The sequence below is a fragment of the Pseudoliparis swirei genome, chromosome 14 (assembly GCF_029220125.1).
Source record: "Pseudoliparis swirei isolate HS2019 ecotype Mariana Trench chromosome 14, NWPU_hadal_v1, whole genome shotgun sequence".
Lineage (NCBI taxonomy): Eukaryota > Metazoa > Chordata > Actinopteri > Perciformes > Liparidae > Pseudoliparis > Pseudoliparis swirei.
This window is the reverse complement of record NC_079401.1, coordinates 11,401,616-11,429,419: the sequence shown is the minus strand read 5'-3', so window position 1 is coordinate 11,429,419 and position 27,804 is coordinate 11,401,616. Positions and strand designations below refer to the sequence as shown.

Sequence of the window (27,804 nt, the reverse complement as noted above, 5' to 3'; positions counted from 1 at the left end):
CAGAATGCATTTCACCAGCAACCGGAAACAGTAGCGGAGGAGAAAATAAACTACTGACAGTTGACTTTTAATAAATACTACTGTTGTTGAGTCACGGAATGTAATTTTAGGATGTTTTCAGGAGAGAGTTTGTACTTTAAAAATCAAATCTGTGGTCGGTTTGTTTTGATTCAGCCTCATAATCTGCGCCGTAGATTTGAGGTTCTGTTCGCGGGACCACTGAGCTCCGGAGCGCCGGGCGGTCAGCGCTGTGTGGCCGTCGACAGCAGCCGGATCTCGGCATTACTTTTTAAAATGCTCCGCTGGCTCTGACGTCTCCGTAGCGGTTAAACATGAGCTATAATTCGGTTTGGAGGATCCAACGAGCACAAAGAGTTTATTATTTATTCACAGATAACGTTACGTCAGTTTGACTGAGGGTTAAGATTCATAACTTCAAATTTTAATTAAACTTTAGCGTTGAACTCATGGTGTCTTTTATTCGAATAACGTTACGTCAGTTTGACTGAGGGTTAAGATTCATAACTTCAAATTTTAATTACACTTTAATGTTCAACTCATGGTGTCTTTTTACTTTTGACCCAATTGTTTGCAATTACATGTGTAATATAGTTATATTACACATACAAATATGTATATATACAAATATATATGTATGTATATAAAATATTTATTATATATAATCTAAATATTTATAAACAATATATATACATGTATGTTATATACAATTATATGTGTCTGATTATTTTATTTTTAATTTTGTGTATATACACACACACATATATATATCACACGCAATTCAAAATAAAATAATTATATTTAAAGGATAATAAAGCAGGGTTGTTATATTTTGTTTTACTGTAAAAAATAATTTACAGTGAATAATTGGAGTAAACTCATGAGCAAGAACAGCTGATGTGGTGACGTCATCAAGTAAGCTGCTGTTCCAATCGCGGAAAGACCAGAAAGACCAGAAAGACCAGAAAGACCGTCCTCCGGTCCTCTCGTCCTCCGGAGTCTGGACTCCCAAGACCAGACTCCAAAAGAACACAAGTCTGTACTCGTGTACTTTGAATTGAGAAACGGCAGAGAACGCTGATTGATAAATAGTTAAGGGAGGCGGAAGAGGAAGTGGAGTAAGAGATGCATTCACCTGGTGGAGAGGAACGGTACTGCAGTGTGACAGGAGGTTTAAATGATAGATCACTGGTTCACCCTCCGGTCCAGCAGGGGGCGGCAGTGAGCAGAGAGGAGGCATCGCCATACAGAAGAAGAAGAATCTCTGGAGCCCTAGACAGACGTGGACCCAGTAGTCTTATCTCAGCGCAGACGTGGACCCGGCAGTACCGGTAGTGGACCCGGTAGTGGACCCGCTATCTCCTCATGGCCGTGGAGCTGTACCTGCTCGCCGCCGCCCTCCTCGTGCTGCTCCTCGCGCTCGGGCTGAGGGCGCGAACACGAGCACAGCAAAGTAAGAGCTAACGTTAGCTACACGGCTCACGCTACTCTCACGTGTGACGTCACGTGTATTCAAGCTGTCAAACTCACGTGTGACGTCACGTGTGTTCAAGCTGTCAAACTCATGTGTGACGTCACGTGTATTCAAGCTGTCACGTTGACTATCCTCGAGATGTTTGGCTCAGCTGTCAGTCATCATGAACTACGGAAGCTGCAGTGGGTCACGTGAAGCGACATTATGATCTCCAACCGGCCCGGAACCAGCACCCCGAGGCCCCCTAGTGGTCTGACAGACTGTTCTGGACCTGGTTCTAGTGACGGACTGTTCTGGACCTGGTTCTAGTGACGGACTGTTGAGGACCTGGTTCTAGTGACGGACTGTTGAGGACCTGGTTCTAGTGACGGACTGTTCTGGACCTGGTTCTAGTGACTGACTGTTCTGGACCTGGTTCTAGTGACTGACTGTTCTGGTTCTAGTGACGGACTGTTGAGGACCTGGTTCTAGTGACTGACTGTTCTGGACCTGGTTCTAGTGACGGACTGTTCTGGTTCTAGTGACGGACTGTTGAGGACCTGGTTCTAGTGACGGACTGTTCTGGACCTGGTTCTAGTGACTGACTGTTCTGGACCTGGTTCTAGTGACGGACTGTTGAGGACCTGGTTCTAGTGACGGACTGTTGAGGACCTGGTTCTAGTGACGGACTGTTCTGGACCTGGTTCTAGTGACTGACTGTTCTGGACCTGGTTCTAGTGACGGACTGTTCTGGACCTGGTTCTAGTGATGGACTGTTGAGGACCTGGTTCTAGTGACGGACTGTTCTGGACCTGGTTCTAGTGACGGACTGTTCTGGACCTGGTTCTCGTGACGGACTGTTCTGGACCTGGTTCTAGTGACGGACTGTTCTGGACCTGGTTCTAGTGACGGACTGTTGAGGACCTGGTTCTAGTGACGGACTGTTCTGGACCTGGTTCTAGTGACTGACTGTTCTGGACCTGGTTCTAATGACTGACTGTTCTGGACCTGGTTCTAGTGACGGACTGTTCTGGACCTGGTTCTAGTGACTGACTGTTCTGGACCTGGTTCTAGTGACTGACTGTTCTGGACCTGGTTCTAGTGACGGACTGTTGAGGACCTGGTTCTAGTGACGGACTGTTCTGGACCTGGTTCTAGTGACGGACTGTTCTGGACCTGGTTCTAGTGACGGACTGTTGAGGACCTGGTTCTAGTGACTGACTGTTCTGGACCTGGTTCTAGTGACGGACTGTTCTGGACCTGGTTCTAGTGACGGACTGTTGAGGACCTGGTTCTAGTGACTGACTGTTCTGGACCTGGTTCTAGTGACTGACTGTTCTGGACCTGGTTCTAGTGACTGACTGTTCTGGACCTGGTTCTAGTGACTGACTGTTCTGTACCTGGTTCTAGTGACGGACTGTTGAGGACCTGGTTCTAGTGACTGACTGTTCTGGACCTGGTTCTAGTGACGGACTGTTCTGGACCTGGTTCTCGTGACGGACTGTTCTGGACCTGGTTCTCGTGACGGACTGTTCTGGACCTGGTTCTAGTGACGGACTGTTCTGGACCTGGTTCTAGTGACGGACTGTTGAGGACCTGGTTCTAGTGACGGACTGTTCTGGACCTGGTTCTAGTGACGGACTGTTCTGGACCTGGTTCTAGTGACGGACTGTTGAGGACCTGGTTCTAGTGACTGACTGTTCTGGACCTGGTTCTAGTGACGGACTGTTCTGGACCTGGTTCTAGTGACGGACTGTTGAGGACCTGGTTCTAGTGACGGACTGTTGAGGACCTGGTTCTAGTGACTGACTGTTCTGGACCTGGTTCTAGTGACTGACTGTTCTGGACCTGGTTCTAGTGACGGACTGTTCTGGACCTGGTTCTAGTGACTGACTGTTCTGGACCTGGTTCTCGTGACGGACTGTTCTGGACCTGGTTCTAGTGACGGACTGTTCTGGACCTGGTTCTAGTGACGGACTGTTCTGGACCTGGTTCTAGTGACGGACTGTTGAGGACCTGGTTCTAGTGACTGACTGTTCTGGACCTGGTTCTAGTGACGGACTGTTCTGGACCTGGTTCTAGTGACGGACTGTTCTGGACCTGGTTCTAGTGACTGACTGTTCTGGACCTGGTTCTAGTGACTGACTGTTCTGGACCTGGTTCTAGTGACCGACTGTTCTGGACCTGGTTCTAGTGACGGACTGTTCTGGACCTGGTTCTAGTGACTGACTGTTCTGGACCTGGTTCTAGTGACTGACTGTCCTGGACCTGGTTCTAGTGACGGACTGTTCTGGACCTGGTTCTAGTGACGGACTGTTCTGGACCTGGTTCTAGTGACGGACTGTTCTGGACCTGGTTCTAGTGACTGACTGTTCTGGACCTGGTTCTAGTGACTGACTGTCCTGGACCTGGTTCTAGTGACGGACTGTTCTGGACCTGGTTCTAGTGACGGACTGTTCTGGACCTGGTTCTAGTGACCGACTGTTCTGGACCTGGTTCTAGTGACGGTCTGTTGAGGACCTGGTTCTAGTGACTGACTGTTCTGGACCTGGTTCTAGTGACTGACTGTTCTGGACCTGGTTCTAGTGACGGACTGTTCTGGACCTGGTTCTAGTGACGGACTGTTCTGGACCTGGTTCTAGTGACGGACTGTTGAGGACCTGGTTCTAGTGATGGACTGTTGAGGACCTGGTTCTAGTGACTGACTGTTCTGGACCTGGTTCTAGTGACTGACTGTTCTGGACCTGGTTCTAGTGACTGACTGTTCTGTACCTGGTTCTAGTGACGGACTGTTGAGGACCTGGTTCTAGTGACGGACTGTTGAGGATCTGGTTCTAGTGACGGACTGTTCTGGACCTGGTTCTAGTGACTGACTGTTCTGGACCTGGTTCTAGTGACTGACTGTTCTGGACCTGGTTCTAGTGACGGACTGTTGAGGACCTGGTTCTAGTGACTGACTGTTCTGGACCTGGTTCTAGTGACGGACTGTTGAGGACCTGGTTCTAGTGACGGACTGTTCTGGTTCTAGTGACGGACTGTTGAGGACCTGGTTCTAGTGACGGACTGTTCTGGACCTGGTTCTAGTGATGGACTGTTCTGGTTCTAGTGACGGACTGTTGAGGACCTGGTTCTAGTGACGGACTGTTCTGGTTCTAGTGACGGACTGTTGAGGACCTGGTTCTAGTGACGGACTGTTCTGGTTCTAGTGACGGACTGTTCTGGACCTGGTTCTAGTGACGGACTGTTCTGGTTCTAGTGACGGACTGTTGAGGACCTGGTTCTAGTGACGGACTGTTCTGGACCTGGTTCTAGTGACGGACTGTTCTGGTTCTAGTGACGGACTGTTGAGGACCTGGTTCTAGTGACGGACTGTTCTGGACCTGGTTCTAGTGACAGACTGTTCTGGACCTGGTTCTAGTGACTGACTGTTCTGGACCTGGTTCTAGTGACTGACTGTTCTGGACCTGGTTCTAGTGACTGACTGTTCTGTACCTGGTTCTAGTGACGGACTGTTCTGGTTCTAGTGACGGACTGTTGAGGACCTGGTTCTAGTGACTGACTGTTCTGGACCTGGTTCTAGTGACGGACTGTTCTGGACCTGGTTCTAGTGACGGACTGTTGAGGACCTGGTTCTAGTGACTGACTGTTCTGGACCTGGTTCTAGTGACTGACTGTTCTGGACCTGGTTCTAGTGACGGACTGTTCTGGACCTGGTTCTAGTGACTGACTGTTCTGGACCTGGTTCTCGTGACGGACTGTTCTGGACCTGGTTCTAGTGACGGACTGTTCTGGACCTGGTTCTAGTGACTGACTGTTCTGGACCTGGTTCTCGTGACGGACTGTTCTGGACCTGGTTCTCGTGACGGACTGTTCTGGACCTGGTTCTAGTGACGGACTGTTCTGGACCTGGTTCTAGTGACGGACTGTTGAGGACCTGGTTCTAGTGACTGACTGTTCTGGACCTGGTTCTAGTGACGGACTGTTCTGGACCTGGTTCTAGTGACGGACTGTTGAGGACCTGGTTCTAGTGACGGACTGTTGAGGACCTGGTTCTAGTGACTGACTGTTCTGGACCTGGTTCTAGTGACTGACTGTTCTGGACCTGGTTCTAGTGACGGACTGTTGAGGACCTGGTTCTAGTGACGGACTGTTGAGGACCTGGTTCTAGTGACGGACTGTTGAGGACCTGGTTCTAGTGACGGACTGTTCTGGACCTGGTTCTAGTCCTGTGAGAGGAGCATGTGGTCTTGGTGAGGACCAGGAGGTCTCGCTCCGTTTGGGCCTCAGTGATCAGATCAGTTGGTTCCAGGTCAACATGTTAATCTTCAGTGTGTTGAAGCTGTGGACTCTTCATGCTCAGATGATGATGAAGATGAGGAGGAGGAGGGTTAGTAATAGACTCTGACACGCTGTGGACTCTTCATGCTCAGATGATGAAGAGGAGGAGCAGCGGAGGCCCGTGACCCGGGCAGCAGGGCCCCCTCAGCGGGCAGCAGAGGAGCGAGGAGCCGGGATGCCTCGCAGGAGGAGGACCCTGGCTGCAGGGGTGGCCTCCAGGCAGCAGAGAGGGGCCCTGGAGCCAGGTCAGTGAACACGCTCTGGAGCAACATACATGTGAACACGCTCCGTCATGTAGCAACACGCATGTGAACATACATGTGAACACGCTCTGTCATGTATACATGTGAACAACATACATGTGAACACGCTCTGTCATGTAGCAACATACATGTGAACATACATGTGAACACGCTCCGTCATGTAGCAACACGCATGTGAACATACATGTGAACACGCTCTGTCATGTAGCAACATACATGTGAACATACATGTGAACACGCTCCGTCATGTAGCAACATACATGTGAACATACATGTGAACACGCTCTGTCATGTAGCAACATACATGTGAACACGCTCTGTCATGTAGCAACATACATGTGAACATACATGTGAACACGCTCTGTCATGTAGCAACATACATGTGAACATACACGCTCTGTCATGTAGCAACATACATGTGAACACACATGTGAACACGCTCTGTCATCATGACGCTTCATACATGAACATGTCATATGTCATTGAATGTGTCATTTATTGCATCACGCTCATCCTTGTAGCAACATCACATGGCAGATCTCCTATTGTTCATTCGTCACATATACTAGGGTGATCTGTTCCATTTCCCTGAACAGGCGTGTTCTTGCATGTGAACGCGCTTTCCGGTCACACGGTTCTTCCTGTGAACAAGTGAACACGTAGTGCAGCTTATCATGTGGCAACATGTGTGGTGCACACATTTGAACACGCATCCTGGTACGATGATGTAAACTGCATGCGTGAACACGCCGTGAACACACATGTGAACACGGCGGCTCTGTCACTCCGTAGCAACATACATGTGAATAAACTGCGTGTGAACCTCACGATATCGAACCGCATCATAAGTCAGATAAGTGAAACCGAGCCGTCTATCGCCTGTCATGGCCCAACATATGTGACACATCATTGTGAACACGTTTCGGTCATGTAGCAACATACATGAAGATACATGAGAACAGTTTCCGTCATGTAGCAACATACATGTGGGCCAAAAAGCAGAAGAACATTGTCATGGAGAGAAACAAGCCAAAAAGGCCCAGAGGGACATGGCGCTGGAGATCGTATGGCACCTCACACGCACGTACATGAACACAGACCTCCTCTGGACACGCTGCGAACCTCCTCTACGCACCTCCATGGTGTCCTCAACACGCTCCACGCACGTGAACACATGAATGGTGTGTCAGACCCTCCTCTAGGATATATACGACACTCATGGTGTCACGCAACATGTGAACATCGCGCTGTCATGTAGCAACATCAAGATCAGTGAACACCTGAATACGCATGTGAATAGACCTCATGTGAGACCTCCTCTAGACGCCTCTGTGGTGTAGCAACATACGCATGTGAACACATGGGGTAGGCCAGGAACCGCTGGTGTCCTCTCAGACCTCCTCCTAGGTGAAGTCCTCATGGTGAAGAGCCAGACCTCTGCTCTAGGACGCATCACATGAAGTCCAGAATGTGAAGAGCCGAGCCGTCTTAGCTGAGGCCCCATTCCAGAGGAGCATTAAGTTGATTCCAGTGTCCTCAGAAAGAGGAGAGGAGGAGGAGGAGGAGCAGGACCTCACGCCCACTGTGAAGGTTGGAGCCAAGAAGCAGAAGAAGATGGAGGAGAAACAAGCCAGTGCCCAGAGGAGGTGAGCGTGATGAAGAGACCTCATGGTGAGGAGGAGTGAATCTCATGTGAACTCAGAAGGTCCTCTAGGACCTCATGGTGAACCCCACTCAGACCTCCTCTAGGACCTCATGCGTGTCCTCAGACCTCCTCTAGAGGCCTAGACCTCATGGAATGTGATCAGACCTCCTCTAGATGTGTATGGACTCATGGTGTCTCTCGAGACCTCCCTAGACCTCGGTAGTCCTCAGACCTCTAGGACCTCATGGTGTCATCCCTCAGACTCTCTCCTGTGGGACCATGGTGTCCTCAGACCTCCTCTAACCTCCTTAGACCTCCATGGTGTCCTCAGACCTCATCAGACCTCATGGTAGGGACTCCTCATGGTAGGACCTCAGGGAATCATGGTGTCTCCTCTAGACCCTTGCAGTCCCCAGACCTCTCTAGAGCCTCATGGCATCAGAGTCCTCAGGCCTCCCTCTAGCCTCATGGGACCTCATAGTGTCCAGACAGACCTCTGAGACCTCTAGAGTCTCAGATCTCTCAGACCTCCCTCTAGGACCCTCATGGTGTCATCACCCCAGAGCCCTCTAGGACCTCATGGGTGTGGTCAGACCCCCTCTAGGACCTCTCATTGTGTCCTCAGACTCTCCTCATGGACCTGTCCTCAGACCTCCTCTAGAGCCTCATGGTGTCATCAGACCTCCTCTAGGACCTCGTGGTGTCATCAGACCTCCTCTAGGACCTCGTGGTGTCATCAGACCTCCTCTCTAGGGTGTCATAGGACCTGACCCTCAGACCTCCTAGGACCTCATGGTGCTCATCAGACCTCCTCTGAGCCTCAGGACCTCGTGGTGTGACCAATAGACCTCTAGGAGGACCTCATGGTCCCAGTCATCAGACTCACTCTAGGACCTCCTCATCAGACCTCCTCTAGACCTCATGGTGTCATCAGACCTCCTAGGACCTCCCTCATGGGGTCATCAAACCCTCCTCTAGGGACCTCGCATGGTGTCCTCAGACCTCCTCTAGGACCTCCTCTAGGACCTCATGGTGTCATCAGACCTCCCAGGACCTCATGGTGTCATCAGACCTCCTCTAGGACCTCATGGTCATTCGACCTGGCCTCCTCTGGACCCTGGTGCCATCAGACCTCTAGACCTCATGGGACCCTGCAGTCTCGCACTTGAGCCTGGCGGTAAGTCACTCTATGACCTCCCCAGGACCGTGGTGTCACCAGACCTCAGACCTCCCTCTAGGACCTCATGGTGTCCTCAGACCTCCTCTAGGTGTAGGACCTCATGTCCTCAGACCTCCTCTAGACCTTGCAGGGGCTCATCACCCCAGGTCTCCTCTAGACCTCGGTGTCACAGACCTCCTCTAGACTAAGAGCCTCTGGGTGTCTCAGATCTCCCCAGGACCCTCGCTCTAGTGTCCCTCAGACATCCCAGGACCCTCATGGTGTCATCAGACCTCCTCTAGGACCTCCTTGGGGTCTCAGGCCTGACTCTAGGACCTCATGGTGTCGTCAGACCAGCTCTAGGACCTCATGGTGTCCACAGACCTCCTCTTGGACCTCATGGTGTCATCAGACCTCATGACCTCATGAGACTGACCCCTGGTGTCCTCCCTCTAGACCTCATGGTGTCCCCAGACCTCCTCTAGGACCTCATGGTGTCCCTGACCCCCTGAGACGTCATGGTGTCATCAGACCTCCCAGACCTCATGGTGTCCTCAGACCTCCTCTAGGACCTCATGGTGTCCTCAGACCTCCTCTAGGACCTCATGGTGTCATCAGACCTCCTCTAGGAGCTACTGGTGTCATCAGACCTCCCTCTAGGACCTCGCATGGTGTCCTCAGACCTCCTCCCCTAGGACCTCATGGTGTCCTCAGACCTCCTCTAGGACCTCATGTGGTGTCATCAGGCTCCTCTAGGACCTCATTGTCCTCAGACCTCCTCTAGGACCTCCTTGGTGTCTGTCAGACCTCTCTATGACTCATGAAGCCTCAGACCTCCTCTAGAGACCTCCTCTCATGGTGTCCTCAGACCTCCTCTAGGACCTCATGGTGTCCTCAGACCTCCTCTAGAGCCTCATGGTGTCCTCAGACCTCCTCTAGGACCTCATGGTGTCCTCAGACCTCCTCTAGACCCACTGCGTCCCCAGACCTCCTCTAGACCTACTGTGCCATCAGACTCCTAGACCTCATGGTGTCATCAGACCTCCTCTAGGACCTCATGGTGTCATCTGACCTCCTGTGGGGACCTATAACAACAGACCTCCTCTAGACCTCATAAAGTCCTCAGACCTCTAGGACCTCACTGGTGTCATCAGACCTCCTCTAGGACCTCACAGTGTCACCAGACCCTCCCAGACCTACTGGTGTCCCCAGACCCTCTAGGGACTCATGGTGTCATCAGACCTCCTCTAGGACCTCATGGTGTCCTCAGACCTCCTCTAGGACCTCATGGTGTCATCAGACCTCCTCTAGGACCCTGTGACCTCAGACCTCCTCTAGAATCTCATGGTGTCCTCAGACTCTCTAGGACTCATGGTGTCATCAGGACTCTCTAGAGCCTCATGGTGTCATCAGACCTCCTCTAGGACCTCGTGGTGTCGTGAACCTCCTCTAGGACCTCGTGGTGTCATCAGACCTCCTCTAGGACCTCGTGGTGTCCTCAGACCTCCTCTAGGACCTCGTGGTGACCTCAGACCTCCTCTAGGACCTCATGGTGTCATCAGACCTCCTCTATGACCTCATGGTGACCTCAGACCTCCCTCAGGACCTCAGCGGTGTCACTGGTGACCCTCAGAGCCTCATATGTCCCCAGACCTCAGGACCATGGTGTCAGCAGACCTCCTCTAGGACCTCACAGTGTCCCCCAGACCTCCTCTAGACCCTCACAGCCATCAGACCTCTAGGACCCATTGCGTCATCAGACCTCCTCAGGACCCCTGTGGTGTCATCAGACCTCCCAGACCTCGTGGGTGTCATCGATCCCCCAGGACCTCGTAAGTCCTGCACCTCCCACGAAAGGACCTCGTAGGACCTCAGACCTCCTGGGTCTCATGAGCCACTGATCCCCATGACCTCATGGTGACCTCAGACCTCCCAGGACCCTCATGGTGCCCCAGACCTCCTCTAGGACCTCATGAGTCATCAGACCTCTAGAGCCCTATGAACTCAGACCTCCTCTAGGACCTCATGTAGTCACCAGACCTCCCCAGGATCCTCATGGTGTCCCCAGACTCCCAGGACCTCATGGTGTCATCAGACCTCAGACCCTGCGTAGTCCTCAGACCTCCTAGAGCCTCATGGGTGTCATCAGACCCCAGAGCTCATGGTGTCTCAGACCCCCAGGGACCCTTGTGTCTCGAGACCTCCTCTAGACCTCATGGTGTCATCAGACCTCCTAGACCATGAAAACAGACCTCGTCTAGACCCCATGGTGTCCTCAGACCTCCTAGGGACCATGGTGTCCTCAGACCTCCTCAGGGACCTACCAGTGTCACTGCATCTCCTCCCCAGGACCATGGTGTCATCAGACCTCTCTAGGACCTCATGGTGTCCTCAGACCTCCTCTAGACCCTGCAGTTAAACAGACCTCCTCTAGAGCCTCCCTCATGGTGTCCTCAGACCCTCCTAGGGACCTCATGGTGTCATCAGACCTCCCAACTTCTCATGGTGTCCCCTCAGACCCTCCTCTAGACCTCATAGTCATCAGACCTCCTCTAGACCTACTGGTGTCATCAGACCTCCTCTAGGACCCCTCATGGTGTCCCTCAGACCTCCCTCTAGGACCTCATGGTGTCATCAGACCTCCTCCTAGGGACCTCATGGTGTCCTCAGACCTCCTCTACAGGACCTCCTTGTGGTGTCCTCAGACCTCCTAGGACCCACTGGTGTCAATCAGACATCAGACTCAGACCTCCTCTAGGACCTCATGGTGTCATCAGACCTCCTCTATGGACCTCATGGTGACCCCAGACCTCTAGGACCTCATGGTGTCCCTGACCTCCCAGACCCTGGTGTCATCAGACCTCCTCTAGGACCCCCAGTGTCTCGGACTTCCCAGGGACCTCATGGTGTCATCAGACCCTCTAGAGATTCCCCTCATGGTGTCCTCAGACCCAGACCCTTGACTCTCTAGACCTCATGGTGTCATCAGACCTCCTCTAGGGACCTCATGGTGTCATCAGACCTCCTCTAGGACCTCATGGTGTCCTCAGACCTCCTCTAGGACCTCATGGTGTCCTCAGACCTCCTCTAGGACCTCATGGTGTCCTCAGACCTCCTCTAGGACCTACTGGTGTCATCAGACCTCCTCTAGGACCTCATGGTGTCATCAGACCTCCTCTAGGACCTCATGGTGTCATCAGACCTCCTCTAGGACCTACTGGTGTCCTCAGACCTCCTCTAGGACCTACTGGTGTCCTCAGACCTCCTCTAGGACCTCATGGTGTCATCAGACCTCCTCTAGGACCTCATGGTGTCCTCAGACTCTCCTATGACCTCATGGTGTCCTCAGACCTCCTCTAGGACCTACTGGTGTCATCAGACCTCCTCTAGGACCTCATGGTGTCATCAGACCTCCTCTAGGACCTCATGGTGTCCTCAGACCTCCTCTCTAGAGACCTCCATGGTGTCCCCTCAGACCTCTAGGACCTCATGGTGTCACTTCGGCCCTCCTCTAGGACCTTGCGAAGTCCCCCAGACCTCGCTCTAGGACCTCATGGTCCTCAGACCTCCCTCTAGGACCTCAAGTGGTGTCCCCAGACCTCCCTCTAGACCTACTGGTGTCATCAGACTCCTCTAGGACCCTCATGGTGTCATCAGACCTCTAGACCTCATGGTGTCATCAGGACCTCTGAAATCTACTGGTGTCCTCAGACCTCCTCTAGACCTACTGGTGTCCCCAGACCCCTCTAGGACCTCATGGTGTCATCAGACTCTAGGACCCTGTCCCTCAGACCTCCTCTAGAACCTCCTCATGGTGTCCTCAGACCTCCTCCTAGGACCTCATGGTCATCAGACCTCTCCAGGGACCTCATGGTGTCATCAGACTTCCTCTAGGACCTCGGTGTCATCAGACTCTCTGAGACCTCATGGTGTCATCAGACCTCCTCCCTATAGGACCTCATGGTGTCCTCAGGCCTCCTCTAGAGCCTCATGGTGATATCAGACCTCCTCTAGGGCCTCATGGTCATCAGACCTCCTCTGGACCTCGGGTATCCTCAACCTCCTCTAGGACCTCATGGTGTCATCAGACCCTCTAGGACCTCATGGTGTCATCAGACCTCCTCTAGACCTCATATGTCATCAGACCTCCCTAGACCTCATGGTGTCATCAGACCCCAGGGACCTCACAGTGTCCTCAGACCTCCTAGGACTCATGGTGTCATCGACTCTAGGACCCCTGCGGTGTCATCAGACCTCCTTCAGGACCCTCATGTGTCATCAGACCTCCTAGGACCCGCGGTGTCCTTTCAGACCTCTAGGACCTCATGGTGTCATCAGACCTCCTCTAGGACCTCATGGTGTCATCAGACCTCCTCTAGGACCTCATGGTGTCCTCAGACCTCCTCTAGGACCTCATGGTGTCATCAGACCTCCTCTAGGACCTCATGGTGTCCTCAGACCTCCTCTAGGACCTACTGGTGTCATCAGACCTCTAGGACCTCATGGTGTCCTCAGACCTCCTCTAGAGCCACATGGTGTCCACAGACCTCCCCTAGGACCTCATGGTGTCATCACAGACCTCCTCTCTAGGACCTCATGGTGTCATCAGACCCTAGGACCCCAAGGAAGTCCTCAGACCTCCCCAGCTCATGGTGTCCCCAGACCTCCTCTGGGGACCTCATGGTGTCATAGTTGCCTCCTCTAGGACCTCATGGTGTCATCAGACCTCCTCTAGGACCTCATGGTGTGTCCCTTGACCTCCTCTAGGACCCAGGAACCTCAGACCTCCTCTAGGACCTCATGGTGTCACTGCAGACCTCCTCTAGGACCTCATGGTGTCATCAGACTCTCCTCTAGGGACCTCATGGTGTCCCTCAGACCCTCTAGACTCATGGTGCCCCGACCTCTAGGGACCACAGTCCCTCAGACCTCTAGACCTCATGGTATGTCATCAGACTCTAGGACCCTCACAGTTACTGACCTCCTCTAGACCCTCAGCGGTGGCCCCTCAGACCCCACGAACTCACCTCTGGGACCTCATGGTGTCCTCAGACCTCCTCCTAGGACCTCATGGTGTCCATCGTTACTCCTCTAGGACCTCATGGGTGTCCTCAGACCTCCTCCTAGGACCTCATGGTGCATCCTTCAGACCTCCTCTAGGACCTCATGGTGTCATCAGACTTCCTCTAGGACCTCATGGTGTCATCAGACCTCCTCTAGGACCTCATGGGTGACCTCGAACCCTCTAGGACCTCAGCCAGGTGTCGTGGCCCTCCCTCTAGGACCTCATGGTGTCCTCAGACCTCCTCTAGGACCTCATGGTGTCCTCAGACCTCCTCTAGGACCTCATGGTGTCCTCAGACCTCCTCTAGGACCTCCTTGGTGCAATGGACTCCTCTAGGACCTCATGGTGTCATCAGACCTCCTCTAGGAGCTACTGGTGTCATCAGACCTCAAATGAACCTACCGAAAATCTGGGGCATCTACCTTAGTAAAAGGGTGCAAACCTTTCACCACAAACTGAGTCACTGCTCGGTGACATTCGATGATCCTCTCCTCGGTCATTTCATTTCCCCTGCCTCGAAGAAAGGATGGCTGGAGGTGGACAAGACGGGCGTAGCTGTGGACCTGAGACCCAGGCGACCTCTGGGCAGGGTCTGACTCTGAACTTGAACTCATCAGCTAAAAATGGGGATGGCAATGGAGATTATTTAGATCGTGAAATCGTGGCTGGTTTACACAATGAAACAAATGGCACAAAACAACATCGCTGGAATTGCTGAGAGCTGACATGAAGCCACATTATGAGAGGAGGGCGAACACTACCTCTGCCTCAAGTATACGGTACGGGCTGGCGATTATTTTTTGAAGATTCTGTAGCTAAGCTTAGAGAAGCTATATGCTGAATTTAATAATGGATTAAAAATCAATATGCTCAGTTTAATAGCTAGGTTCCTTACACGATACTTGTGACGTTGTGATAACCATTAACACCGCCTCAAGTCATTAACCGCTACTGGTTCACGATCCATTTCTCCAAAACTTTCAAGCGTGAAAGTGATGATCATGGGACCAATCAGACGGAGCTCAATGTGTGCTTCAAACGGACAATTGATCAATCCCACATAAAGGCAAAATGTCTTCTGCCAGTGGTGGTTGTGATCATGATCACTTGTGAGAGGAGTTTACCTGTGGACAGAGGAGGGAGATGAAGCCGACGTTAGCGGTGTCGAGAGCTGCTGCAGCGCAGCGAGCACACTCCTGTCATTCCGCTAGCTGTTCAAATGTTTTTGTCTTTGTTGTATTTCCTCCTTGACGACTTGAATAGGCGTTTGACACGTTACAGTGGCGTAGCGTTGTCATGTTGTAGGTGGTAAAACCAAACTTTAGAACGCGGCTTCTTGGGCTCGTTGCCATGTTGCTAAGGTAGCAGTCTGAAGAAAACTACTAAAGTTTGACGCATCATAACGCCTAAGAGGACCGTTAACAGAACCTTAGAGAATGGCTGACTCATCCCAACAATCGAAATATCAACCGTTCTAAAACAGAACCGGGTTTCGGGATACGCATCCTCCTCATGGTGTCGCGGATACTCTCAGGCGGAGCTGGAGGAGAGGGAGGAGAGGAAGAGGATGCAGGAGCTCCGAGAGCAGGAGAGCCGCCATGAGGACCAGAGGGAGAGACAGCTGGAGCAGAGACAGGTAGGACCAGCTGACTCCTCCCCCTCTGAGGGAGGAGGTGCTGACTCTGTCTCCAGGAGGAGGACGAGCTCCGGGCGAAGGAGGAGCAGGACCGGCGTGAGGAGGAGGAGTACTCGGGCTGAAGGCCCCTTCATCGAGACCAGGGCGGTGAGGAGCAGCTCACCGGAGACCAGGTCTGTGTGTATTCAACGCAGTGTATTCAAAACGTAGTGTGGTTCAAAATGCTGTGCTGGTCAGCTGGTAGTTACTGGGTGGGGTCTAAAACAGAACCGGTTCTCGATGCCCATCCCTCCTCATGGTGTCGTGATGTTTCCTCAGGCGGAGCTGGAGGAGAGGGAGGAGAGGAAGAGGATGCAGGAGCTCCGAGAGCAGGAGAGCCGCCATGAGGACCAGAGGGAGACAGCTGGAGCAGAGACAGGTAGGATAATGACTCTCCCCTCTGGGGAGGGTGCTGACTCTGGCTCCTCCAGGAGACTGACTCCGAGTGAAGGAGCAGGACCCGGTACGTGAGAGGAGGGTACCTGAGCTGAGCCTCATGTCATCGCGCCCGGACCAGGAAGACAGCTCACAGGAGGACAGGTCTCTGTGTGTGTGTGGTCAGCGTGTGTGGTCCTAGCGTGTGTAGTCTAAGCATTGTGTGTGTGGTCTAACGCAGTGTGTTCAACGCGTGTGTATTCAAACTAGCGATGTGTGTATATTGGTCCTAAGCGTGTGGTTCAAACGCGTGTGCGGGTCTAAACGCGTGCGTATTCAAACGCGTGGTGGTCCAAACGTGTGTGGTCTAAACGCAGTGTGGCTTAAACGTGTGTGGTCTAAACGGTGTGTGGTCTAAACGGTGTGTGGTCTAAACGCAGTGGTCTGTGTGTGTGGTCTAAACGTGTGTGTGGTCTAAACGTGTGTGGTCTAAACGTGTGTGTGGTCTAAACGTGTGTGTGGTCTAAACGTGTGTGTGTGGTCTGAACGCAGGTGTGGTCTGGAAACCAGTGTGGCCCAAACGGTGTGGTCTAAACGCAGGTGTGGTCTAAACGCGGTGGGGTCTAAACGCGTGTGTGTGGTCCTAGCTAAACGTATTAGTAGTGGCTCAAATGCGTGTGGGTCCCTACAGCGATGTGTGGTCTGGCGATGTGTGTGTGGTCTGCGCCGTGTGTATGGTCTAAGCGTGTGTGTGGGTCGCGTGTGTGGTGGCGTGTATGTGGTCCAAACGCGTGTGTGGTCTAAGCGTGTGTGTGGTCTAAACGCAGTGTGTGTGGGTCTAAACGCAGGTGTGTGTGTGGCCCAAACGTGGTGTGTGGAACGGTGTGTGTGGTCTAAACGCGGTGTGTGTGGTCTAAACGCAGTGTGTGTGGTCTAAACGTGTGTGTGTGGGTCTCAAACATTAGGTGTGTGTGGTCCCAAACATTATTATTATTGGTCTAAGCGTGTGTGGTCCTAGCGTTATTATTAATGGTCCGCGTGTGTGTGGTGGTCTAAAACGTGTGTGGCTCCAAACGTGGTGCATGTGTGGTCCTAAGTGGTCTAAACGCGGTGTGTGTGGTCTAAGCGTTGATAATGGTCTAGCGTGTGTGTGGCTCCAAAAGCGTGTGTGGTCAACGCTAAGCGTGTGTGTGGTCTAAATGCGATGTGTGTGTGTGGTTCCAACGCGTGTGTGTGTGGTCTAAACGGCGTGTGTGGCCCAAACTAAGCGTGTGTGTGGTCTAAACGTGTGTGTGGTCTAAACGTGTGTGTGGTCTAAACGCAGTGTGGTCCTAGCGTGTGTGTGGTCTAAACGTGTGTGGCTCAAATGGGTGTGTGGCTCAAATGGTGTGGTCTAAGCGTGTGTGTGTGGTCTAAGCGTGTGTGTGTGGTCCTAGCGTGTGTGGTCTAAACGCAGTGGTCTAAACGGTGTGGTCTAAACGCAGTGTGTGGTCTAAACGTGTGTAAAATAAACGGTGTGTGTGGTCTAAACGCAGGTGTGGTCTAAAACGCAGGTGTGTGGTCTAAGCGTGTGTGTGTGGTCTAAAAGCGTGTGTGGTCTAGCGTGTGTGTGTGGTCTATAAGCGTGTGTGGTCCTAGCGTGTGTGTGGTCTAAGCGTGTGTGTGGTCTAGCGTGTGTGTGGTCTAGCGTGTGTGTGTGGTCTAAGCGATGCCTTGGTCCTAAGCATTATTAGCTATTAATGGTCTAGCGATGACAATAATGGTCTAAGCGTGTATGTGGTCTAAACGTGTGTGTGTGGTCTAAGCGTGTGTGTGGTCCTAAGCGTGTGTGTGTGGTCTAAGCAGCATTATTGTGTGGTCCTAAGCGTGTGTGTGTGGTCTAGCGTGTGTGTGGTCTAGCGTGTGTGGTCTAGAAGCGTGTGTGGTCTAAGCTGTGTGTGGTCTAGGCGATGTGTGTGGTCCTAAGCACGTGTGTGTGTGGTCTAAGCATTATTATTATTGTGTGGGTCCTAAGCGTGTGTGTGTGTGGTCTAGCATGTGTGTGGTCTAGCGATGTGTATGGTCCTGCGTATTAAACGTGTGTGGTCCTGGCTCAAACGGTGTGTGTGGTCTAAGCGTGTGTGTGTGGTCTAAACTAAGCGTGTGTGGTCTAAAACGGTGCGTGTGGTGGTCTAGCGCAGTGTGGTCTAAATGTGTGTGGTTCTAGCGTATTATTAATGGTCTCTCTAAGGTGTTGTGTGGTCCTAAGCGTGTGTATTGTGGTCCTAAGCGTGTGTGTGGTCTAAACGTGTGTGTGGTCTAAACGTGTGTGTGGTCTAAAGCATGTGGTCTAGCGTGTGTGTGTGGTCCAAGCGTGTGTGTGTGGTCTAAACGATGTGTGTGTGGTCTAAAGCGTGTGTGTGTGGTCTAAGCAGGTGTGTGGTCCTAAACGTGTGTGTGTGGTCTAAACGTGTGTGTGGTCCTAGCGTGTGTGTCCTAATGATGTGTGTGGTCTAAACGTGTGTGTGTGGTCTAAGCGTGTGTGTGTCTAAACGCGTGGTCCTAGCGTGTGTGTGTGGTCTAAGCGTGTGTGTGGTCTAGCGTTATAAATGATGTGTGTGGTCTAAACGTGTGTGTGGTCTAAACGTGTGTGTGGTCTAAACGTGTGTGTGGTCTAAACGTGTGTGTGGTCTAAACGTGTGTGTGTGGTCTAAACGTGTGTGTGGTCTGTGTGTGTGTGGTCTAAACGTGTGTGTGTGGTCTAAACGTGTGTGTGGTCTAAACGTGTGTGTGGTCTAAACGTGTGTGTGTGGTCTAAACGTGTGTGTGTGGTCTAAACGTGTGTGTGTGGTCTAAACGTGTGTGTGGTCTAAACGTGTGTGTGGTCTAAACGTGTGTGTGTGGTCTAAACGTGTGTGGTCTAAACGTGTGTGTGGTCTAAACGTGTGTGTGTGGTCTAAACGTGTGTGTGTGGTCTAAACGTGTGTGTGTGGTCTAAACGTGTGTGTGTGGTCTAAACGTGTGTGGTCTAAACGTGTGTGTGGTCTAAACGTGTGTGTGGTCTAAACGTGTGTGTGTGGCTCAAACGTGTGTGTGAATTCAACGTGTGTGTGGTCTAAACGTGTGTGTGGTCTAAACGTGTGTGTGGTCTAAACGTGTGTGTGGTCTAAACGTGTGTGTGGTCTAAACGTGTGTGTGTGGTCTAAACGTGTGTGTGGTCAACGCGTGTGTGTGGTCTAAGCGTGTGTGGTCTAAGCGTGTGTGTGTGGTCCTAAGCGTGTGTGTGGTCCTAGCGTGTGTGTGTGGTCTAAGCGTGTGTGTGGTCTAAGCGTGTGTATGCAAAAGGTCCTAGCGTGTGTGTGTGGTCTAAGCGTGTGTGTGGTCTAGGCGTGTGTGTGGTCTAAACGTACAAGCGTGTGTGTGGTCCTAGCGTGTGTATTCAAACGCCGTGGTCTAAGCGTGTGTGTGTGGTCTAAGCGTGTGTGTGGTCCTAAGCGTGTGTGTGGTCTAAGCGTGTGTGTGTGTGTGGTCCTAAGCGTGTGTGTGTGGTCTAAGCGTGTGTGTGGTCTAAGCGTGTGTGTGTGGTCCTAAGCGTGTGTGTGTGTGTGGTCTAAGCGTGTAATAACGTAGTCTAGCGTGTGTGTGTGGTCTAAACGTGTGTGTGGTCTAAACGTGTGTGTGGACTAAACGTGTGTGTGTGGTCTAAATGGCGTGTGTGGTCTAAGCGTGTGTGTGGTCTAGCGTGTGTGTGTGTGGTCTAGCGTGTGTGTGTGGTCTAGCGATGTGTGTGTGTGGTCTAAACGTGTGTGTGTGTGTGTGTGGTCTAAACGTGTGTGTGTGTGGTCTAAACGTGTGTGTGTGTGGTCTAAACGTGTGTGTGTGGTCTAAACGTGTGTGTGGTCTAAACGTGTGTGTGTGTTCCTCAGTCACGGAACCTGCTGCAGGACTTCATCCAGCACATCAAGGTAAGAGGACCCCTGAGGGCCCCTGTGGCCCTGAGGCTGGTCTCCTCACGTGCCCCTGAGGGCCCCGGGTCTGAGGGCCCCTGTGGCCCTGAGGCTGGTCTCCTCACGTGTCCCTGAGGGCCCCGGGTCTGAGGGCCCCTGTGGCCCTGAGGCTGGTCTCCTCACGTGTCCCTGAGGGCCCCGGGTCTGAGGGCCCCTGTGGCCCTGAGCTGACCTCTCCAGCCCTGAGGGCCCCTGTGGCCCTGAGGCTGGTCTCCTCACGTGCCCCTGAGGGCCCCGGGTCTGAGGGCCCCTGTGGCCCTGAGGCTGGTCTCCTCACGTGCCCCTGAGGGCCCCGGGTCTGAGGGCCCCTGTGGCCCTGAGGCTGGTCTCCTCACGTGCCCCTGTGTCCTGCAGAGCTCCAAGGTGGTCCTCCTGGAGGACCTGGCCTCTCACTTCGGCCTGAGGACTCAGGACGCCATCGACAGGCTGCAGGACCTGCTGGCTGACGGATCCCTCACAGGTCAGTGGACCGGGTCTGGCCCTGGAGTCGGCTCTGAAGAGATGCCTTGCTCGTCCGGTACTCGGAGGAAGTGGAACCGCTGCAGAGCCACGGGGCACCATCAGACCTCAAGATGAACGGGATGGGGGGGGGAGTCTGTGGGGGTCCTGGTCTTTGTTGAGGAACCCGACTACAGCTGGCGTGAGGTCCTGGTCCTGATGGCCCGTGAGGTCCTGGTGGCCCGTGAGGTCCTGGTGGCCCGTGAGGTCCTGATGGCCCTGATGGCCCGTGAGGTCCTGGTGGCCCGTGAGGTCCTGGTCCTGATGGAAGGGGATCAGTATCTTGGGCTCCATGGCATCATCTTCTAGTTCTGATGTGCTCTGTCGTGTGTAGAGGTCCTCTCTCCTGTAACACGTTGCCATAGCAACCGCCTGTCGTGTGTAGAGGTCCTCTCTCCTGTAACACGTTGCCATAACAACCGCCTGTCTCCAGGAGTGATTGACGACCGGGGGAAGTTCATCTCCATCACCCAGGAGGAGCTGGACTCCGTGGCCCGCTTCATGAGGCAGCGGGGCCGGGTGTCCATCACGGACCTGGCTCAGGCCAGCAACTCCCTCATCAACCTGCTGCCCGAGGGCCTGGGCCCCGCCTGAGGGACGCCGAGGGACCCCTGACACAGCAGGACCCCCTCGTCGCCGCCTGAGGGACCCCAGACCGGTCTGCACAGTGATGTCTCTTGTGGACATCAGGAGACGTCCTGGTCCTCCAGGTGGATCGTGCAGTAAATACTCTGACATTAACAAACCGACTCAGTGTTGTTGTTGTTGTTTACTGCGTCGTTACTGCACACCAACATTAAAGAGGTCAACACCATCTTACTGTAAATAACGTCACATTGTGACGTCTGTTGGATCTAAATAAAAGTCTTTGCTCGGCTGGTGTCTGAGTCTCAGATCGACTGACCAGACTTTACTCAACTGGACACCGTAAACATGGGAGCATCAGGACCTGAAGAGCCTCCACCTGGAGGCAGTGGGTCTGAGGTTTCCCCGTACAGTTAGTAGAACTGAAGACCTGCAGTCTGAGTCCTGACACCGGGAGGCAGTCTGCTCTTCAGCTGGAGGGCTCCTGGTCCCCGTCCTGGTCTCCGTCCTGGTCTCCGTCCTGGTCCCCGTCCCTCGGACTCTGCCTGCTGTGCGTTAGCTCCCATGTCGAGGTGGCTCCTCTATCCTGGAAGACGAGAACATGGTTTCTATCCTCCGCCTCTACCTGGGAGAGACCAGCGTACCTTGATCAGAACACCCAGGGGGGCCAGGTCCTCCCTGAGGCGGTCACAGGCTCCGAGGAGAGGCGCTCTCTCCGGGTGGAGACCAGGTCTGTTGGGGGTCGGGCCCTCCTGAGGCCAGGCGAGGTCAGAACTCTCATTCCTAGACAGTCAGCTGCTCCACAACAGCCTCCAGACCTCCACCACGGGGCCCCACAGCAGGCTCCTGGAGCACAGGGGACACCGAGTCAGGCAGGAGACCAGAGGAAGAGGACGACACCGCCCACTAGTCTAGATCCAGAGGAAGAGGACTACACCACCCACTAGTCTAGATCCAGAGGAAGAGGACTACACCACGCACTAGTCTAGATCCAGAGGAAGAGGACGACACCGCCCACTAGTCTAGATCCAGAGGAAGAGGACGACACCGCCCACTAGTCTAGATCCAGAGGAAGAGGACTACACCACCCACTAGTCTAGATCCAGAGGAAGAGGACGACACCGCCCACTAGTCTAGATCCAGAGTTAGAGGACTACACCGCCCACTAGTTTAGATCCAGAGGAAGAGGATGACACCACCCACTAGTCTAGATCCAGAGGAAGAGGACTACACCACCCACTAGTCTAGATCCAGAGGAAGAGGACTACACCACCCACTAGTCTAGATCCAGAGTTAGAGGACTACACCGCCCACTAGTTTAGATCCAGAGGAAGAGGACGACACCGCCCACTAGTCTAGATCCAGAGGAAGAGGACTACACCACCCACTAGTCTAGATCCAGAGGAAGAGGACGACACCGCCCACTAGTTTAGATCCAGAGGAAGAGGACGACACCGCCCACTAGTCTAGATCCGGAGGAGGGACTACACCACCCACAGTCTAGATCCAGAGGAAGGATTACCGCCCACTAGTTTAGATCCAGAGGAAGAGGACGACACCGCCCACTAGCCTAGATCCGGAGGAAGAGGACGACACATACTAGTCTAGATCCAGAGGAAGAGGACTGACACCGCCCCACTGGTCTAGATCAGAGGAAGGGCGACACAGCCCACTAGTCTAGATCCAGAGGAAGAGGACTACACCACCCACTAGTCTAGATCCAGAGGAAGAGGACGACACCGCCCACTAGTCTAGATCCAGAGGAAGAGGGGCGACACATACTAGTCTAGATCCAGAGTTAGAGGACTACACCGCCCACTAGTTTAGATCCAGAGGAAGAGGATGACACCACCCACTAGTCTAGATCCAGAGGAAGAGGACTACACCACCCACTAGTCAGGGGCAGGACTACACCACCCACTAGTCTAGATCCAGAGTTAGAGGACTACACCGCCCACTAGTTTAGATCCAGAGGAAGAGGACGACACCGCCCACTAGTCTAGATCCAGAGGAAGAGGACTACACCACCCACTAGTCTAGATCCAGAGGAAGAGGACGACACCGCCCACTAGTTTAGATCCAGAGGAAGAGCGACACCGCCCACTAGTCTAGATCCGGAGGAAGAGGACGACACCGCCCACTAGTCTAGATCCAGAGGAAGAGGACAACACCACCCACTAGTCTAGATCCAGAGGAAGAGGACGACACCGCCCACTAGTCTAGATCCAGAGGAAGAGGACGACACCGCCCACTAGTTTAGATCCAGAGGAAGAGGACGACACCGCCCACTAGTCTAGATCCAGAGGAAGAGGACAACACCACCCACTAGTCTAGATCCAGAGGAAGAGGACGACACCGCCCACTAGTCTAGATCCAGAGGAAGAGGACTACACACCCACTAGTCTAGATCCAGAGAGGGCGACACACTCACTAGTCTAGATCCAGCGAGTCCTCTGGACCAGGCAAGAGGGCGACACCACCCACTAGTCGATCCAGAGGACTACACCGCCCACTAGTCTAGATCCAGAGGAAGAGGACGACACCACCCACTAGTCTAGATCCAGCGAGTCCTCTGGACCAGAGGAAGAGGACGACACCGCCCACTAGTCTAGACGAGTCCTCTGGACCCGGTCTCCAGCTGACCTCGGTGGGCAGCAGGTCGATCCCGAACACGTCCAGGACATCCCGGAGGTAGCTGACGATGGCTCCGAACACGGCGGGGCTCCGGGACCCCCCCTCCCCCTGGACACACACCTCAGGTGAGACCAGGATGACATGTGGTCCGGTAAGACCGGTCATCACCGAACCCTTCGGTCAGCTGTCACAGTGCGTTACCTTGGAAACGGGCTGCAGTTGGCGGTTTCCGTGGTGAACCAGATTCATCACGGCGCCGATGGCTCTCGGGGTATCGAAGTCGTCTGCCAGAGCTTTCACCACGCTGGATTTACCCTCGGCCAACCTGAGACAAGAACACATTCCACTCATCTTCAGGGTACATGTGGAGGCTTCAGACACCTGCTGCTGCTTGAGTGGCCCTGGAGGGACCTTCACTGTCGTCTCCTCAGGTTCTAAAGCAGGTGGGCATCAGTGCTGCTGGGCCCTGCTGCCCTCTGGAGATAGAGGGTCAGCAGGTGTTCTTGTTCTCCGGTCTCGACCCCGTTGAGCAACGACAAACTCAAACTGTGTGACCTTGTTTTCAAGACTGTGACCTTGTTTAAGTGTCGAGTTGACAAAACGACGGCGTTGAGCTCCAGCTGTGAACATCGATGCAGACGCACACCACCGTGTTCTCCCAACGCAGTCTGAACGCCCGATGAGTCGCCGTGGAGACCCTCAGCAACGACACCAGGGGCTTCACTGCTACTGCCCACACGGTGACGGTCGAGGTGCATCCTACCTCTCCCACAGAAGAGCCTCCTGCACCGGGGGGCCCTGCAGCTGCCCCTTCATGTAGGCCGTGGCGTCGTGGACGAAGCTGGAGATGGTCCTCAGAGAGGAGCGGGCCTCCAGCATGCTGCCGTCACTGTAGTCCACAGCTGAGGAGACACGCGATGAGGGTAAACCAGGCTAAGGGTAAACCAGCCTAAACCTCTGATGCAATGAGGGTAAACCAGGCTAAACCAGACTAAACCTCTGATGCAATGAAGGTAAACCAGACTAAACCTCTGATGCAATGAAGGTAAACCAGACTAAACCTCTGATGCAATGAGGGTAAACCAGACTAAACCTCTGATGCAATGAGGGTAAACCAGACTAAACCTCTGATGCAATGAGGGTAAACCAGGCTAAACCAGACTAAACCTCTGATGCAATGAGGGTAAACCAGGCTAAACCAGACTAAACCTCTGATGCAATGAAGGTAAACCAGACTAAACCTCTGATGCAATGAGGGTAAACCAGACTAAACCTCTGATGAAGCTAAACCAGACTAAACCTCTGATGCAATGAGGGTAAACCAGACTAAACCTCTGATGCAATGAGGGTAAACCAGCCTAAACCTCTGGCTAAACCAGACTAAACCTCTGATGCAATGAAGGTAAAGCCAGACTAAACCTCTGATGCAATGAAGGTAAACCAGACTAAACCTCTGATGCAATGAAGGTAAACCAGACTAAACCTCTGATGCAATGAGGGTAAACCAGACTAAACCTCTGATTAAGCTAAACCAGACTAAACCTCTGATGCAATGAGGGTAAACCAGACTAAACCTCTGATGCAATGAGGGTAAACCAGACTAAACCTCTGATGCAATGAGATGGCCCAGACTAAACCTCTGATTAAGCTAAACCAGACTAAACCTCTGATGCAATGAGGGTAAACCAGACTAAACCTCTGATGCAATGAGGGTAAACCAGACTAAACCTCTGATGCAATGAGGGTAAACCAGACTAAACCTCTGATGCAATGAGGGTAAACCAGACTAAACCTCTGATGAAGCTAAACCAGACTAAACCTCTGATGAAGCTAAACCAGACTAAACCTCTGATGAAGCTAAACCAGACTAAACCTCTGATGAAGCTAAACCAAACTAAACCTGATGCAATGAAGGTAAACCAGACTAAACCTCTGATGCAATGAAGGTAAACCAGATTAAACCTCTGATGCAATGAAGGTAAACCAGACTAAACCTCTGATGCAATGAAGGTAAACCAGACTAAACCTCTGATGCAATGAAGGTAAACCAGACTGTCTATCCGGTGGGGATACGAGCTTTAAACTTGTTATATTTATGGTTTACGGTGTCATTTTAATGCCGATGTTTTGAGAACCGTCTGAACCATAATAAATATAATAATCAATCAGAAACACTTTCCCACCTGATCTGTATTTGGTCAACAGACAAAACATCCGGAACTCGTTGGCGGAGAACGACTTCAGGAAGTCCTGGAGGGTCACACACAGACTGGATCAGGTTCACGGACTACGATGCTACAGTGATGCATCATGGGGGATGGCTTTACCTTGATGGTGACGAAGTTCTTCAAAGATTTGGACATTTTCTCGGCGCTCCCTTTGAGGTGTAAGTGGCCTAAACACAACAAACAATCAGGTGCACAGAACCAGAACCAGGGGCGTGGCATGTGGTGTCCTTCACAATGAAGGTCTCTAACTGTGGGATGTACGGAGATGTATGGACCTCCCGGGTCAGCGTGGTCGTGGAGCGCATGGTACAGCCTCTGATGGTCAGGAACAGGAAGTGAGCTCGGAGTTACCTGAGTGGAGGAAGTAGTTGGCCCATTGTCCACACTGGTGGTAGGCTTCACTCTGAGCCACCTCGTTCTCATGGTGAGGGAAGGCCAGGTCAACACCTCCAGAGTGGATGTCCAGCTGACTGCCAAACATGGAGCTGGAACACCAGAGAACCCACAGAGTCTGAAGAGCATCTAGAGAACCCACAGAGTCTGAAGAACATCGAGAGAACCCACAGAGTCTGAAGAACATCTAGAGAACCCACAGAGTCTGAAGAACATCTAGAGAACCCACAGAGTCTTAAGAACATCGAGAGAACCCACAGAGTCTGAAGAACATCTAGAGAACCCACAGAGTCTGAAGAACATCTAGAGAACCAAGAGTCTGAAGAACATCTAGAGAACCCACAGAGTCTGAAGAACATCGAGAGAACCCACAGAGTCTGAAGAACATCTAGAGAACCCACAGAGTCTGAAGAACATCTAGAGAACCCACAGAGTCTGAAGAACATCTCGAGAACACACAGAGTCTGAAGAACATCTAGAGAACCCACAGAGTCTGAAGAACATCTCGAGAACCCACAGAGTCTGAAGAACATCTAGAGAACCAACAGAGTCTGAAGAACATCTAGAGAACCCACAGAGTCTGAAGAACATCTCGAGAACCCACAGAGTCTGAAGAACATCTCGAGAACCCACAGAGTCTGAAGAACATATAGAGAACCCACAGAGTCTGAAGAACATCTATAGAACCCACAGAGTCTGAAGAACATCTAGAAACACCAGAGTCTCCTAACCAGCAGTAGAACCTCCTAACAAGTAGAACCTCTTAACCAGTAGAACCTCCTAACCAGCAGTAGAACCTCCTAACAAGTAGAACCTCTTAACCAGTAGAACCTCCTAACCAGCAGTAGAACCTCCTAACTAGTAGAACCTCCTAACAACCAGTAGAACCTCCTAACCAGTAGAACCTCCTAACCTGGCGATGGTGGAGCATTCGATGTGCCAGCCCGGCCTCCCTCGGCCCCACGGAGACCCCCAGGCCGGTTCCCGAGGCTTGGCCCTCTTCCAGAGAGCGAAGTCCCTCCAGTCTCGCTTCCCTGAGTCGGCTGGAGAACAAGGGGGGGCATCAGTGAAGCTGAGCAGGAACACGGAGAACACGGAGAACACGGAGAACATGGGCCAGAGGAAGGAACCCTTACCAGGTTCTAGCTGAAGATCCACAGCGCCCACAAACCGGCCGTATCGATCCCCAATGGACCGGATGTCAAAGTACACGTCACCTGCAACAAGGACCACCAGGTAACCATGACAAGGGGCCAACAGGTGTGACACCAGGTAACCATGACAAGGGGCCAGCAGGTGTGACACCAGGTGCTCTTGGCTCTCTTCGGAGGCGGTCGCATTTTCTCTCCCTCTCCTCCCCATGATCTTCCCTTCCCTGCTTGGCTTCTCTCGTCATGTCTTGTCTTGTTTTATACTTGAGAGACTCTCTCCTCATCGCTCTTCGAACTAAAAACCATGGACCGATCAACTGATCATCTGATCAACTGGT

At 52.7% G+C, this 27,804-nt stretch overlaps 2 protein-coding genes across 2 annotated transcripts; one reads left to right on the top strand and one right to left on the bottom strand.

Moving 5' to 3' along the window:
- Positions 1-1,189: 1,189 nt before the first annotated feature.
- LOC130204551 (DDRGK domain-containing protein 1-like) lies at positions 1,190-21,352 on the top strand. The gene is given in 8 exon segments (XM_056431363.1): positions 1,190-1,471; positions 5,902-6,054; positions 7,604-7,722; positions 15,476-15,577; positions 15,634-15,750; positions 19,897-19,935; positions 20,332-20,437; positions 20,909-21,352. Coding segments are annotated over 8 exon segments (885 nt in total). The 5' UTR covers positions 1,190-1,383; the 3' UTR covers positions 21,070-21,352.
- On the bottom strand, positions 21,226-27,804 carry cars2 (cysteinyl-tRNA synthetase 2, mitochondrial). The gene is given in 11 exon segments (XM_056431362.1): positions 21,226-21,646; positions 21,705-21,849; positions 21,851-21,906; positions 23,704-23,802; positions 23,896-24,019; positions 24,458-24,596; positions 25,878-25,944; positions 26,022-26,089; positions 26,274-26,407; positions 27,229-27,358; positions 27,452-27,804. Coding segments are annotated over 11 exon segments (1,305 nt in total). The 5' UTR covers positions 27,678-27,804; the 3' UTR covers positions 21,226-21,529.